The sequence below is a fragment of the Bos taurus genome, chromosome 15, assembly GCF_002263795.3.
Source record: "Bos taurus isolate L1 Dominette 01449 registration number 42190680 breed Hereford chromosome 15, ARS-UCD2.0, whole genome shotgun sequence".
Lineage (NCBI taxonomy): Eukaryota > Metazoa > Chordata > Mammalia > Artiodactyla > Bovidae > Bos > Bos taurus.
In genome coordinates this window covers 44959896-44975576 of record NC_037342.1, presented here as the reverse complement: position 1 = coordinate 44975576, position 15681 = coordinate 44959896, and the positions used below count along the sequence as shown (strand labels likewise).

Sequence of the window (15681 nt, the reverse complement as noted above, 5' to 3'; positions counted from 1 at the left end):
ACAGCATTGGACTTCACTTTCATCACCAGTCAAATCCACAAGTGGGAGTTGTTTTTGCTTTGGCTCCATCTCTTCATTCTGGAGTTATTCCTCCACCAATCTCCAGTAGCATATTGGGCACCTACTAACCTGGGGAGTTCATCTTTCAGTGTCCTATCTTTTTGCCTTTTCATACTGTTCATGGGGTTCTCAAGGCAGGAATACTGAAGTGGTTTGCTATTTCCATCTCCAGTCGACCACATTTTGTCATAACTCTCCACCATGACCCATCCATCTTGGGTGGCCCTACACATCTTGGGTGGCTCATAGTTTCATTGAGTTAGACAATTCTGTCGTCCATGTAATCAGTTTGATTAGTTTTATGTTATTGTGGTTTTCTGAGGATTCTGTCTGTCTTCTGAGGGATAAGGATAGGAGGCTTATGGAAGCTTCCTTATGGGAGAGACTGACTGTGGGGGAGACTGGTTCTTGTTCTGACGGGCAGGGCTATGCTCAATACATCTTTAATCCAATTTTCTGTTGATGGGCAGGGTTGTGTTCCCTCCCTGTTATTTGACCTGAGACCAAACCATGGCAGAGGTAATGAAGTTAATGGTGACCTCCTTCAAAATGTATTATGCTAATATATCTCTTAATGAAAGAGAGAGACTGACCCACTGGTAATTTAATTTGATTCAGAAGAGAGACAGGGCATGTCCTTCCATCATGCATTGGCATGTACTGTTCACAGTCTCACCTGTGTTGGGGCTGGAGAGTGACCAATGTGACCAAGAAACAGATATTATTTAAACAATATTACATTCTATTAATTATACTATAATATAATTGTAATAAAAATATGGATATAGTTAAATACTAGCAAAGTGATTATGTTTCACCTCTGACTCTCATCAAATTTCCAAACATCATTGCTTTGATCAAATGATACAAATGTGAGTGCCCAGTGTGTTCTGATCTGAGCCACTGGTACTTTGAGAGTATCTTTGGACTAAGATAGTGTACATTAATATCGTCAAATCATGAATAATGTAAATATATTTGGGAACATTTTGTAAAGTATTAGCATTAGGCTAAATTGAGATCAATGTTCTAACTTTTTTGATAGGTTGTCTGGTAAAGTAAATATGTGAATTATGAGATCATTCCATTTAATTTAATATCCACTGATTTTCATTTCAAAAGGCATCATTCCAAGTAAGATGGAGATTGGAAACCACACAATGGTGACAGAATTCGTTATTTTGGGGTTAACAGACCATCCTACACTTTGCTCCATCTTCTTTTTGGTTTTTCTAGGAATCTATGTTGCTACCATATTGGGCAATATCAGCATCATCACATTAATTCACAGAAGTCCTCAGCTTCACACCCCAATGTATCTATTCCTCAGCCATCTGGCCTTTGTGGACATTGGTTACTCCTCATCAGTCACACCTATTATGATTGTGAGTTTCCTAGAAGTAAGAACTACTATCCCAGTTGCTGGCTGTATAGTTCAGCTTGGCTCTGATGTTATCTTTGGAACAGCTGAGTGCTTCCTTTTGGCTGCCATGGCCTATGATCGCTACGTGGCCATCTGTTCACCACTTCTATACTCTACATACATGTCTCCCAGGGTCTGCGTCATCTTACTGATTGCTTCCTACCTGGGAGGATGTGTGAATGCTTCATCATTTATCGGATGTTTACTGAGCCTGACGTTCTGTGGACCAAATAAAATCAACCATTTCTTCTGTGACCTGCCACCACTAGTGAAGCTCTCTTGTACCCATGTTTATGTTGCCGAAATATCTCCTGCCATCTCAGCTGGGTCAATAATTGTAATCACACTGTTTACCATAATTGTTTCATATCTATACATCCTCCACTCAATTCTGAAGATGTGCTCTACAGAGGGAAGGTCCAAGGCCTTCTCTACTTGCACTTCCCACCTCACTGCAGTCACTTTGTTTTATGGGACAGTCACATTTGTTTATGTCATACCGAAGTCAAGCTACTCACCTGACCATATCAAAGTGGTATCTGTCTTCTACACAGTGGTGATCCCCATGTTGAACCCTCTGATCTACAGTCTGAGGAACAAAGAGGTGAAAGAGGCCATGAGAAAACTGATGACTAAAATACATCAGTCATTTTGAAACAAATGCAATGTGAATCCAGAAACTGCAAAAAAATAATTTCAAGAACTTTGGATGGGGACTTCTATGGTGATCCAGTGGCTAAGACCCCACACTCCCAATGCAGGAGGACCTGGTTAGGGAATGATCCCACATGCTGCAACCAAATATCCTGCATGCTGCAATGAAGATCAAAGATCCTGCGTGCTGCAATTAAGACCCAGCAAATAAATAAAAATAAATATTAAAAAACATACACGATGAGTGTTTATGTTGTCCATTAGTCTTATCATTTTATGTGAAGACCTATCTTAAACATAAAATGCCCAAATATTGATTAATGCCAATTTTAACTTATAATTTTCTAGATTCACAGAGTACAGCATTTTTGTGAAAATCTGCTAGGTTCAAATGAAATGTGTGTATTTCAGGATGAGGATATCTAGAGAATATATTTTTACTTCTTCTCTTCTCTGTTCATTATTTAGAGAGTTTGACTAGAGGATGTTTTTTTTTTTCTTCTGTTAAATTATACAGTTTAAAAAGTCATCTTATAAATTAACATCTCAAAAGGCATCATATACGCAACTAGAAATGCAACTGATGGTGGTGTGGGCAGTGCAGGTTACTTTCTATGGAAGACTTGGTTTCTCTCATACAGGGTTATTATTTTCTTTGGGAATAGTGATGCTGAAGTCTAGAAAAGCTTCATTCCCATCTAATCTAAGCCAGACCAAAAGAATTTGTTCTACACTTTTGCCACCAGAAGACTCAGTCAGATAATAAAGAAATCCTGAAGGCTTAGCCTTTGAGAGTTCCCTTAAGTTTCTCCTACTTTTCAAAGGTTGGTTTGCAAAGCTTGTTTTGCAAAGTTCAGCTTGAACCTTTGCCGACAAGCCTTTGAGTAGTAGGAAAAACTACTGGGGAGTAGTGGGCAGGAATGGGGGTTAAGACATAGTGGAGCTTTCTTTTAGCAAGCTAGTTGGCATTTTCAGAGTATAAAATTACAGATTAAGACCCTCGGCTGATGCAGACATAGAATATACCTGCCATCCCTCTTTGTAATATGTCTCAAGAAGATGTTTATTGCCACTACTTCTGTTACCATTTTTACATTTGGGTTTCTTCTAAATTTCTATTTGTGCAGACAATTTATACTGTCATCAAGAATTGGCTAATGCCTTTTCTTCCCTTCAAAGTGTCTCTGTAAGGCAGATGAGACTATGCATTTGTCCTTAGGTGTGCAATCTGCTCACCTATATAGATGTCATTTCATGAAGGCTTTCTTGAATCCTCTGCTCCTAGTTCATCGAATACATAAATATGATCTTCATTTCTTTGAGGTTTTTCTTGTTACCATATGATCAAATGTTTTTCATATCCTTGTACATTCTAACTCAGATATGAAAGTATCACTTTGACTTATGAATATTAAAGCAATCTAGAATTGCTGAAATAAACCCAACTTTGGTTGCATTTTTATTCATCTTATTATCATTGGCTTTGATTTCCTAATATTTGGTTTAGGATGTTTGCATCTTTGTTTGTGAGAGAAATTGGCATATCATTTTCCATTCTTGAAATTTACAAGTGGGGATATCAAAATATAAAAATGATTTGGAAAGGATTTCTTTGTTGTCTGTTCTCAGAAGAACTTTTTATAGGATCAGTGATATTTATACCTATAATATTTGTAAGACTTCAATGGTGAAGCCATTTGGGCTTTCCATTTTTATAGAAAACATTTTTACTATAAGTCTCATTTTCATTAATGAATAAAGAAATATCTAGTTCCTCAATTTATTTATCATTTTTGATAACATATTCTTAAAAATAGTTTTCCAATTTATTTATATTTCAAAACTATATTTTATTTTTATTTTCCATAAGATATGTAATGTTCTATTTTCAATATTGTATTTTCTATACATGTTATTAATAAATCTTGCTAGTCTTTTATCAATTTTATCAGTATTTTCAAAGGATAAAATTTTGATTTGTGCTTTTTTGCACTGTACATTAATTTTCTATTTCATAATTTATATTCAACTTTTACTATTTTCTTCTTTATTTCTTGGGTTTGTATAATTTAAAGTTTTTTATTTAAATTCTTGAGAAGCCTTGAGAAAGACATTTTGATAACAGTTTTCCATCTTTTTTGCAATATACCATGTAAAAAATCAAGAAACTCACTTTAGTGGCTCTGCTAACATCAAAGAAGACTTTAAGTTATAAAGACTTTTGTCTCTAGAAACAAAGAAGATCATTACATAGCGATAAAAAGATCAATTCAACAGGAAAATATAACAATTGTAAATATATTTGCACTCAACAGGGGCTTCCCTGGTGGCTCAGGTGGTAAAAGAGTCTGCCTGCAATGCGGGAGACCCAGGTTTGATCCCTGGGTCAGGAAGATCCCCTGGAGAAAGGAATGGCTACCCACTGCAGTATTCTTGCCTGGAGAATTCCATGGACAGAGGAGCCTAGCAGACTACAGTCCATGGGGTCACAAAGAGCCGGACGTGACTAAGCAACTAACTCTTTCACTTTTTATGCACTCAATATCAAAACACCTAAATGAAACAAATATTGATAAACCTGAAAGGATAAATTGACAATACAATCATAGTATTTTTAAATAGTCCAGTTTCAATAATGTACAGAACACCTGGACAGAAAATTAGTAAAGAAATGACAGATTTGGACAACATTATAGACCAAAGAGGGGCTTCCTTGGTGGCTCAGTCGGTAAAGAATCCACCTATAATTCAGGAGGCCTCTTGCAGTGCAGTAGACCCGGGTTCATCCGTGGGTCAGGAAGATCCCCTGGAGAAGGAAATGACAACCCACTCCAGTGTTCTTACCTGGGAAATCCCATGGACAGAGGAGCCTGGAGGGCTAGAGTCCATGGGGTCCAAAGAGTCAGACATGACTTAGCAACCAAACCAACCAACCAAACAGACCAAGTGAGCCTAACAGACATACACAGGACTTTTCACCCAATGGCAGAAGGAAACACATTCTTCTCAAGCACACATTTCAGGACTGACCACATATGAGATCACAAAATAGTTCTTAACAAAATTAAGAAAATTGAAATTATACTAGTTATATATAAGTATCTTTTCCAACAGCAATGGAATGCAACTTGAAATCAATGACGTCGAGAAAAGGAAAAAACTCACAAATACATGGAAGCTAAATAACACTCTCTTGAACAAACACTGAGTCACAGAATATCAAAAGAAAATGTATAAATATCTTGAGATAAATGAAGAGGGAAATGAAACTAATAAAACTGATGATATGCAGCTAATGTAGTACCAAAAGGGAAGCTCATAGTGATAAATGTCTACATTTAAAAGGAAGAAAAATTTAAAATAAAGAACTGAACTTTATATCTCAAGGGACTAGAAAAAGAAGAAAAAACCCAGCATTAGCAGAGGGAAGGGAATAGTAAAGATTACAGCAGAAACAAATCAAATAGGGAACAGAAAAATAATTTTAAAAATCTATAAAGTTAAGACTGAATTTTAAAAAATAAACCAAGTAGACAAATCTATAGTTGGACTAAGGAAAAAAGAGGGCTCAATAAATAAAATCATAAGTGAAAGAAGAAACATTAAAGGGATGCCTCAGAAATAAAAAAGTATCATAAGGGATTAATATAAATGTATGTGAACAAATTGGATAACCTAGAAACATGCATAAATCCTAGAAGCAAACAACTATTAAGACTGAATCAAGAATAAATAGAAAGTTAAAATGAAATTACCATATGATTCAACAATACCACTTCTGGATATATATCTGAAGGAAACGAAAACATTATCTCAAAGGAGATACATGTGTTCCCATGTTTACTGCAGCATTATTCACCATATCCAAGACATAGAAATAACCTAAGTGTCCATCAACATATAAATGGATAAAGAAAATGTAATATATATGCCACAGTGCACACATACAGTGTAAGACAATTGACAATTGTATTGGTCTATACAAAAGAATCAACTCAAAATGGATTAAAGACTTAAATGTAAGACCTAAAACTGTAAGAATAAAACCCCTAGAAGAAAACATAGGGGAAAAAGATTCATGTCATTGGCTTTGGCAGTGATTTCTTTAATACCAAATGGAAAGCACAGGCAATAAAAATAAAAATGGACACATGAGACTGCGTCAAACTAAAAAGCTTCTGCACAGCATGGAAATAAGAGTGAAAAGACAACTATTGAATAGGAGAAAATGTTTGCAAACTATGCATCTGATAAGGAGTTGATTTCCAAAATATGTAAGGAATTAATACAACTCTACAGCATACAAACTAATAACTCGATTCAAAAATGGGCTAAAAACTCGAATAGACTTATCCAAAGAATACATAGAGGTAGCTACCAGGTATATGAAAAGGTGCTGAACGTCACTAATCATCAAGTAAATACAAATCAAAACCAGGATGAGATATCACCACACAAATATCAGGATAGCTGTTACAAAGTAAAACAAAACCAAGACAACAAGTATTGGCGAGGATATGGAGAAGGAGGAAACTCTTGTACAATTTTGTGGGAAATGAAAAATGATGCAGTTGGTATGGTAAACAGTGGGACGGTCCCTCAAATAATTAAAAATAGAACTACCATATAATCTACTAATCCCACCTCTAGATATTTACCTAAAACAAAACTGAAATCAGTATCTCAGATATTAGCACTCTCATGTTCACTGTGGCACTATTAACAGCAGCCAAAAATATGGAAGCAATGTAAATATCCACCAACAGAGAAATAGATAAAGAAATTTTGGTAGACATGGAATAATAATGGAATATTATTGTCTTAAAAAGAAAGGCATTCTGCAGTAGTGATAACATAGATGAACCTGGAGAACATTATGCTAAGTGAAATAAGCCAGTCATAGGACAGGACTGCATGATTCTAATTTATAAAGTATCTGAAAGAGTCAAGTTCACAGGAGAAGCTGCAACAAGATGGCATGATGATTCTCAGGGGATGAGGTTCAAGTGAAATGAGGAGACATAAATCAATAGACATAAAGTTTCAGTTAAGCAACATGAATAAGTTGTAGAGATCTGCTATAAACTATTTTATCTATACAACAATATTATACTGTATACTTTAAAACCCATTAAGAGAATAAGTCTCATGCTAACTGTTCTTATCACAATAAAATAAACATTAAAAATAGATTATTTATTCACTCATTCATTCATTCATTTAGTACTGCTATGTACCAGGTAAGGTGCAATATTCTAAATATAGAGTGTTGACCAAGGTAGATAGGACCCCTTCCTCATGGAAGTTGTAGGACAGTGGGTAAAAAAGACATCATGCAATTATTCACTACAGTACCTATACAATTAAAAGTGTGCAAGTGTAAAACATATTTCAGAATTCTATGAAATTGTTTGCCAGGAGAATATGACTTAGTCTAAGGTATCAGGGGAGGTTTCAGTAGTGAAATAAATTTATTTAAACCTGAGATCTAAGGTGACTAGAAGTTAGTCTTTCACTGGAAGGGGTTGAGTGATGGATACAATTATAAAATGGTTTGTAGTTGGGTAAAGAGAGAGATGTGGGAGTATCTATCTTTAGGTCATAGCACAGTGTATGACAGACAGAAAGACTGTTTTAAAAATTGTTGAACACTAAATTAATAAATATCTATTTACTGCCACCTATATTCCCAAATCAAATCCAAGATGGTGGAGTAGAAGGATGTGCACTCATCTTCCCCTGTGAGAACTCCAAGATTGCGATGAGCTGCTGAACAACTACTGACAGGAGAATGTTGAAACCCACCAAGAAAAGATACCCCAGGACCAAGGGCAAAGAAGAAGCTGCAGCAAAATGGTGGGAAGGGGGTTTAAAATCAAACCTCATAGCCACCAGAGCTGCTTGGAGGGCACAAACAAACCATGTGCACACCAGGACCAAGGGAAAGGAGCAGTGACCCCAAAGAGACCGAGACAGACCTGCTTTTGAGTGTTTTAGGGTCTCCTGCAGAGGCATGAGTGAGCAGCAGCCTGCTGCGGAGACAGAGGCTCCAGCAATAGCAGTCCTGGGAGGTGTAGTGTGTAGCACAAATCCTTTTGAAGGAGGTGGCCATTAGTTCTACTATAGAGCCGCTAGGTAGGCGACTCACAAACTGAAGAACAATCATACCAAAGAAGTTCTCACACTGCTGCTAAAGTTCTAGGCCACACAAGAGACTCCCCAATCTGGGGATCTGGTAGAGGGACTGAGTATAGCCAGGGACTTTGACTTTGATGGTCAGCAGGATTTAATTACAGAACTTCCAATGAACTGGGGAAACACAGACTCTTGGAGGACACAAACAAAACCTTGTGTGCACCAGGACCCAGGAGAAAGGAACAATGACCCCACAAGAGACTGAGCCAGACTTGCCTGTGTGTGCTTGGGAGTCTGTGGCGGAGGCATGAGTTGACAGTGGCCTGCTGCAGGGTCAGGGGCACTGACTATAGCAGTCTTGGGAGGCGCAGCATGCTGGCATAAGTCCTTTTGGAGTAGGTCACCATTACCACCATTGCCCCTACCAAAGTTTGGCCTCAGGCCAATCTACAGGGAGGGAACACAGCCCCACCCATCAGCAGAAAATTGGACTAAAGACTTAGTGAGCATGGCTTTGCCAACCAGAACAAGACCCAGTTTTCCCCACAGCCAGTTCCTCCCATCAGGAAGCTTGCACCAACCTCTTATTCTAATCCATCAGAGGGCAGACAAAATGAAAACCACAATCACAGAAAACTAACCAAACTGATCACATGGACCACAACCTTGCCTAACTCAATGAAACTATGAGCCATGCCGTGTAGGGCCACCCAAAATGGACAGGTCATGATGGAGAGTTCTGACAAAATGTGTTCCACTGGCAAAGGAAATGGCAAACCACTTCAGCATGCTGCTGAACAGTATGGAAGGACAAAAAGATACGACCCTGAAAGATGATGTTTCCAGGTCGGTAGGTGTCCAATATGCTACAGGAAAAGAGGAGAGAAATAGCTGCAGAAGGAATGAAGAGGCTGAGACAAAGCAGAAATATGCCCAGCTGTGAATGGGTCTGGTGGTAAAAATAAAGTCTGATGCTGTAAAGAACAATATTGCATAGGAACCTGGATTGTTAGGTCCATGATCAAGGTAAATTGGAAGTGGTCAAACAGGAGATGGCAAGAGTGAACACTGACATTGTAGGAATCAGTGAACTAAACTGGACAGGAATGGAGTAGCCCTCACAGTCAACAAGAGTCTCAAATGCAGAACTTGGGTGCAATCTCAAAAACAACAGAATGATCTGTTTGTTTCCAAGGCAAGCCATTCAATATCGCAGTGATCCAAGTCTATGGCCCAATCACCAATGCTGAAGAAGCTGAAGTTGAATTGTTATATAAAACCTTCAAGACCTTCTAGACTAACATCCAAAAAAGATGTCATTTTCATCATAGGGGACTAGAATGCAAAAGTAGGAAGTTAAGAGACTTAACAGACAAGTTTGGCCTTGAAGTAAAAAATGAAGCAGGACAAAGCCTAGCAAAGTTTGCCAAGAGAACACACCCTCTTCCAACAATACAAGAGAAGACTCTACACATGGACATCACCAGATGGTCAATACTGAAATCAGACTGAATATATTCTTTGCAGCAAAGATGGAGAAGCTCTATACAATCAGCAAAAACAAGACCAGGAGTTAACTGTAGCTCAGATCATGAACTCCTTATTGCCAAGCTCAGTCTTAAATTGAAGAATGTAGGGAAAACCACTAGGCCATCAGGTATGACCTAAATCAAATCCCTTATGTGAAGTGAAAGTGAAAGTGAAAGTGACAAATAGATTGAAGGGATTAGATCTGATAGACAGAGTGCCTAAAGAACTATGAACAGAGGTTCATAACATTGTACAGGAAGTGGTGATCAAAACCATTCCCAAGAAAAAGAAATGCAAAAATGCAAAATGGTTGTCTGAGGAGGCCTTAACAATAGCTGAAAAAAGAAGAGAAGGCAAAGGGAAAAAGGAAAGATATAGCCATCTGAATGCAGATTCCAGAAAATAGCAAGGAGAGATAAGAAAGCCTTCCTAAGTGAACAATGTAAAAGAGGAAAACAGTAGAATGGGAGAGAATAGAGATCTCTTTAAGTAAATTAGAGATATCAAGGGAATATTTCATGCAAAGATGGGCACAATAAAGGACAGAAATGGTATGGACCTAACAGAAGCAGAAGGTATTAAGAAGAGGTGGCAAGAATACACAGAACTATACAAAAAAGATCTTCATGACCCAGATAACCATGATGGTGAGATCATTCACCTAGATCCAGACATCCTGGAATGCAAAGTGAAGTGGACCTTAGGAAGCATCACTATGAACAAAGGTAGTGGAGGTGATGAAATTCTGGTTGAGCTGTTTCAAATCCTAAAAGATGATGCTGTGAAAGAGCTGCACTCAATATGCCAGCAAACTTGGAAAACTCAACAACGGCCACAAGGCCGGAAAAGCTCAGTTTTCATTCCAGTCCCAAAGAAGTTCAATGCCAAAGAATGTTTAAACTACTGAACAATTGCACTCATTTCACTTCCTAGCAAAGTAATGCTCAAAATCCTTCAAGCTAGGCTTGAAGAGTATGTGAACTGAGAACTTCCAGATGTTCAAGCTGGATTTAGAAAAGGCAGAGAAACCAGAGATCAAATTGCCAACATCCACTGGATCATCAAAAGAGCTAGAGAATTCCAGAAAAACATCTACTTCTGTTTCATTGACTATGCGAAAACCTTTGACTGTGTAGATCAAAGCAAACAGTGGAAAATTCTTCAAGAGATGGGACTCCCAGACCACCTTACCTGCCTCCTGAGAAATCTATGCAGGTTGAGAGGCAACAGTTAAAACCAGATATGGAAAAACAGACTGATTCAAAATTCGGAAAGGAGTATGTCAAGGCTGTATATTGTCACCCTGCTTATTTGACTTATATGCAGGGTACATCATGCAAAATGCCAGGCGGGATAAATCATTGCTGGGAGAAATATCAATAACCTCAGACATGCAGATGACACCACCATTATGGCAGAAAGGAAAGTGGAATTAAAAAGTCTCTTGATGAGGGTGAAAGAAGAGAGTGAAAAAACTGGCTTAAAACTCAACATTCAAAAAAATAAGATCATAGCATCCTATTGATGCTATAGATCATAGTGATGGATCATAGTTCCATCACTTCATGGCAAATAGATGGTGAAACAATGGAAACAGTGACAGACTTTATTTTCTGGGGTCCAGAATCACTGCAGATGACGACTGCAGCCATGAAATTAAAAGATGCTCCTTGGAAGAAAAGCTATGACCAACCTCAGTTCAGTTCAGTTCAGTTCAGTCGCTCAGTCATGCCCGACTCTTTGCAACCCCATGAATCGCAGCACGCCAGGCCTCCCTGTCCATCACCAACTCCCGGAGTTCACTCAGACTCACGTCCATCGAGTCAGCGATGCCATCCAGCCATCTCATCCTCTGTTGTCCCCTTCTCCTTCTGCCCCCAATCCCTCCCAGCATCAGAGTCTTTTCCAATGAGTCAACTCTTCACATGAGGTGGCCAAAGTCCTGGAGTTTCAGCTTTAGCATCTTTCCTTCCAAAGAAATCCCAGGGCTGATCGCCTTCAGAATGGACTGGTTGGATGTCCTTGCAGTCCAAGGGACTCTCAAGAGTCTTCTCCAACACCACAGTTCAAAAGCATCAATTCTTCAGCACTTAGCCTTCTTCACAGTCCAACTCTCACATCCATACATGACCACTGGAAAAACCATAGTCTTGACTAGACGGACCTTTGTTGGCAAAGTAATGTCTCTGCTTTTGAATATGCTATCTAGGTTGGACATAACTTTCCTTCCAAGGAGTAAGCGTCTTTTAATTTCACGGCTGCAGTCACCATCTGCAGTGATTTTGGAGCCCCCAAAAATAAAGTCTGACACTGTTTCCACTCTTTCCCCCATCTATTTCCCATGAAGTGATGGGACTGGATGCCATGATCTTCGTTTTCTGAATGTTGAGCTTTAAGCCAAATTTTTCACTCTCTTCTTTCACTTTCATCAAGAGACTTTTTAGTTCCTCTTCACTTTCTGCCATAAGGATGGTGTCCTTCAAATCCTGAAAGATGATGCTATTTCAAATCCTGAAAGATGATGCTGTGAAAGTGCTGCACTCAGTATGCCAGCAAACTTGGAAAACTCAGCAGTGGCCACAGGACTGGAAAAGGTCAGTTTTCATTCCAGTCCCAAACAAAGGCAATGCCAAAGAATGCTCAAACTACCGCACAATTGCACTCATCTCACACACTAGTAAAGTAATGCTCAAAATTCTCCAAGCCAGGCTTTAGTAATATGTGAACCGTGAACTTCCTGATGTTCAAGCTGGTTTTAGAAAAGGCAGAGGAACCAGAGATCAAATTGCCAACATCCGCTGGATCATGGAAAAAGCAAGAGAGTTCCAGAAAAACATCTATATGCAGATGACCAACCTAGACAGCATTAAAAAAAAAAAGACATTACTTTGCCAAAGAAGGTCCATATCATCAAAGATATGGTTTTTCCAATAGTCATATACAGATGTGAGAGCTAGAGAATAAAAAAGGGTGAATGCCAAGGAACTGGTGCCTTTGAACTCTGGTGCTGCCGAAGACTCTTAAGATTCAGTTGGACAGCAAGGAGATCAAACCAGTCAATCCTAAAGCAAATCAACCCTGAATATTCACTGAAAGGGCTTATGCTGAAGCTGAAGTGCCAATACTTGGGCCACCTGGTGTGAACAGCTGACTCATTGGAAAACACTCTGGTGCCGGGAAAGATTGAAGGCAGAAGGAGAAGGGGGCGACAGAGGATGAGACGGTTGGATGGCATCACCAACTCGATGGACATGAGTTTGAGCAAACTCCAGGAGATGGTGAAGCACATGGAAGCCTGGTGTGCTGCAGTCCATGGGGTTGCAAAGAGTAGGACACTACTGAGTGATTTAACAAGAACAACAATATTCCCAACACTGCATCATCAAAGAGGGATACAAAATAATTAGCCATTGACATTGCATTGTCACTTCAGGGACAGAGTAAGGTCTTCAACTATAATGGATATTAATCAAGTGATGTGAACAAAATATTAGGAGGAGGGCAGGGGTGAAGGGAATTTAATTCTTCCAGATGTCATCTGGAAGGTTTTTGTATCTCTTATCAGCCATAGTTGGGCTTTCTTAATGCCTAATGGAGGTATGTCTTTCTAGGACAGATGGAACCTTGCCGCATGTCCATTTCCTAAATTGTTGGAGTAGAGGTGTTTGAGCTGTTAGAGCCTCCTGATGTAGGTTATCAGGCTTACCTTTGTTCTGAAGGTTATTGATCTATAAGTTTCTTCAAGCCCCAAATCAAAGGAACCTGATCTTCAAGCTAGAGAATGTTCAGCTATATGGCCATGATCTAAGAATACAGCCAGAATCAACTGTGGCCATGTATCCTGGACAACCTGCTAGTCAGTGTGGCAGCTGTGATAAGAAAATGTGGCAGAATGATAAGAAAAATGTTAGTGTGAACTTCATTTTCTATTAGAAAGCACACGGGTTGGTAGGTCAATGGGGAGAGAGAAGACTTTGCATGTGAGCAATGTCTACTGCCAGGAGAAGGAAATGGCAACCCACTCCAGTATTCTTGCCTGGAGAATCCTGTGGACAGAGGACCCTGGAGGGCTGCTGTCCATAGGGGTGCACAGAGTCAGACACGACTGAAGCGACTTAGCAGCAGCAGCAGTGTCTACTGCCAACAAGCCTGGTGTGTATCTCAAGTGCCCTAGTATAAACCTATAATACATGTGGAAAACTCATATGATTTTTAAAAATGTGTGTCAATTTCTATGTTGATAACAATACTCCAATTCCATTAGATGTATGTTTGTAAACTAAATTGTAGTAACAAACCCAAATTATCTCTAAATACAGGTGGTATGAAAATCTGGACCACTGAATATAGCCGCATTTCAGAACCACAAGTTGTCAGAACCGTATTAGTCATATTGATCTAATAATCAATTTTAAGGATAGTAAAATGTTATGTTTTTCAATTTAATGAAATAAAATTTTTCATTTCTTCCATTTAACCAAAAAATAAATAGAACTTGAAGGTATTGAGAAAATATTTTGTTCATACATTTTTACATAATTATGTTTACACAATATTTCTCTGTCCCAGTAGATATATACCTATAATTTCTCTGTCCCAATGGATTCTCAAAGTAGATTTCCAAAACAAGTGAAGTAATTAATTAGTAATTACAAGTGACATAGGTGATTGGGCCTTATCCCAAATGACACCAACCTCACTTAAATACGCCTTGCTGTACAGCAACAAATCCTTGAAGACTATCGCTAGTGTTGCCGTGGATATATCACCAGTGCATACTTGTTCTTTTTTAAGAACACAGAAATAGTTGATTCTCTTCTACGTATCAGAAATTACAAGTTATTTATTTCAGGTCAATTATTAGTAATTGAGCATTTATTTGTTGTATAAACAGCGCTATGAGTAATCACCAATATCATGTGGTTTAACCTAAGAATCTCATGAGGTATGTATTATTTTCTCATCTTCACAGGTAAGGAAACAGAAGAGCAAACATTTCTTATAACTTGCCTATGATTTAATAGATAGAGGCGGAGCTAGAAACGAATCCTAGGTCTGCATGGCTCCAAAGTCCATGGTATTCTGCATGTCCCTTTGCCTTCCACACTGGCACTCATATCTAACTTTCAAAACGTTTGTGTCTTTCATACATCTATTTTCTTTAAACATATACAATTCACTTCAGGTTTGGGTCTTTGTCTAGTTTAAATGGCCAGAATTTGATCATTCATTTACATAATCCTTCCCTGGTGGTTCAGACAGTCGAGAATCTGCCTGCAATGTGGAAGACCCAGATTTGACTCCTGGATTGGGAAGATCCCCTGGAGAAGGGAATGGGTACCCACTCCAGTATTCTTGTCTAGAGAATTTCATGGACAGAGGAGCCTGGTGGGCTACAGTTCATGGAGTCGCAAAGAGTCAGACGCAACTGAGCAATCAACACTTCACGTGTACGTAATCTTGGTACTACTCATACGATAGCATGCCATTGTCATGATTCACATATAACACTGAGTAAAATGTTTGTGGTTGCTGATTGTATGTATATACGTTTTTTTGTTTTTGTTCAGTTGTTAAGTTGTCTGACTCTGTGACCCTATGGACCACAGCACGCCAAGTTTCCCTGTCCTTCACTATCTCCCAGAATTTGCTCAAACTCATGTCCATTAAGTTAGTGATTCCATCCAACCATCTCATCCTCTGTCACCCCCTTCTCCTCCTGCCTTCAATCTTTCCCAGCATCATGGTCTTTTCCAATGAGTCAGCTCTTTACATTAGGTGGGCAAAATATTGAAGCTGGAGCTTCAGCATCAGTCCTTTCAATGAATATTCAGGGTTGATTTCCTTTAGGATTGACGGGTTTGATCTCCTTTCAGTCC

At 38.8% G+C, this 15681-nt stretch overlaps 1 protein-coding gene across 1 annotated transcript; it reads left to right on the top strand.

Moving 5' to 3' along the window:
- The first annotated feature begins 1199 nt into the window (after positions 1-1199).
- OR5P5 (olfactory receptor family 5 subfamily P member 5) lies at positions 1200-2138 on the top strand. The gene has a single exon (NM_001390344.1). It carries the CDS (start codon positions 1200-1202, stop codon positions 2136-2138), a length of 939 nt encoding a protein of 312 aa, NP_001377273.1.
- Positions 2139-15681: the final 13543 nt, after the last annotated feature.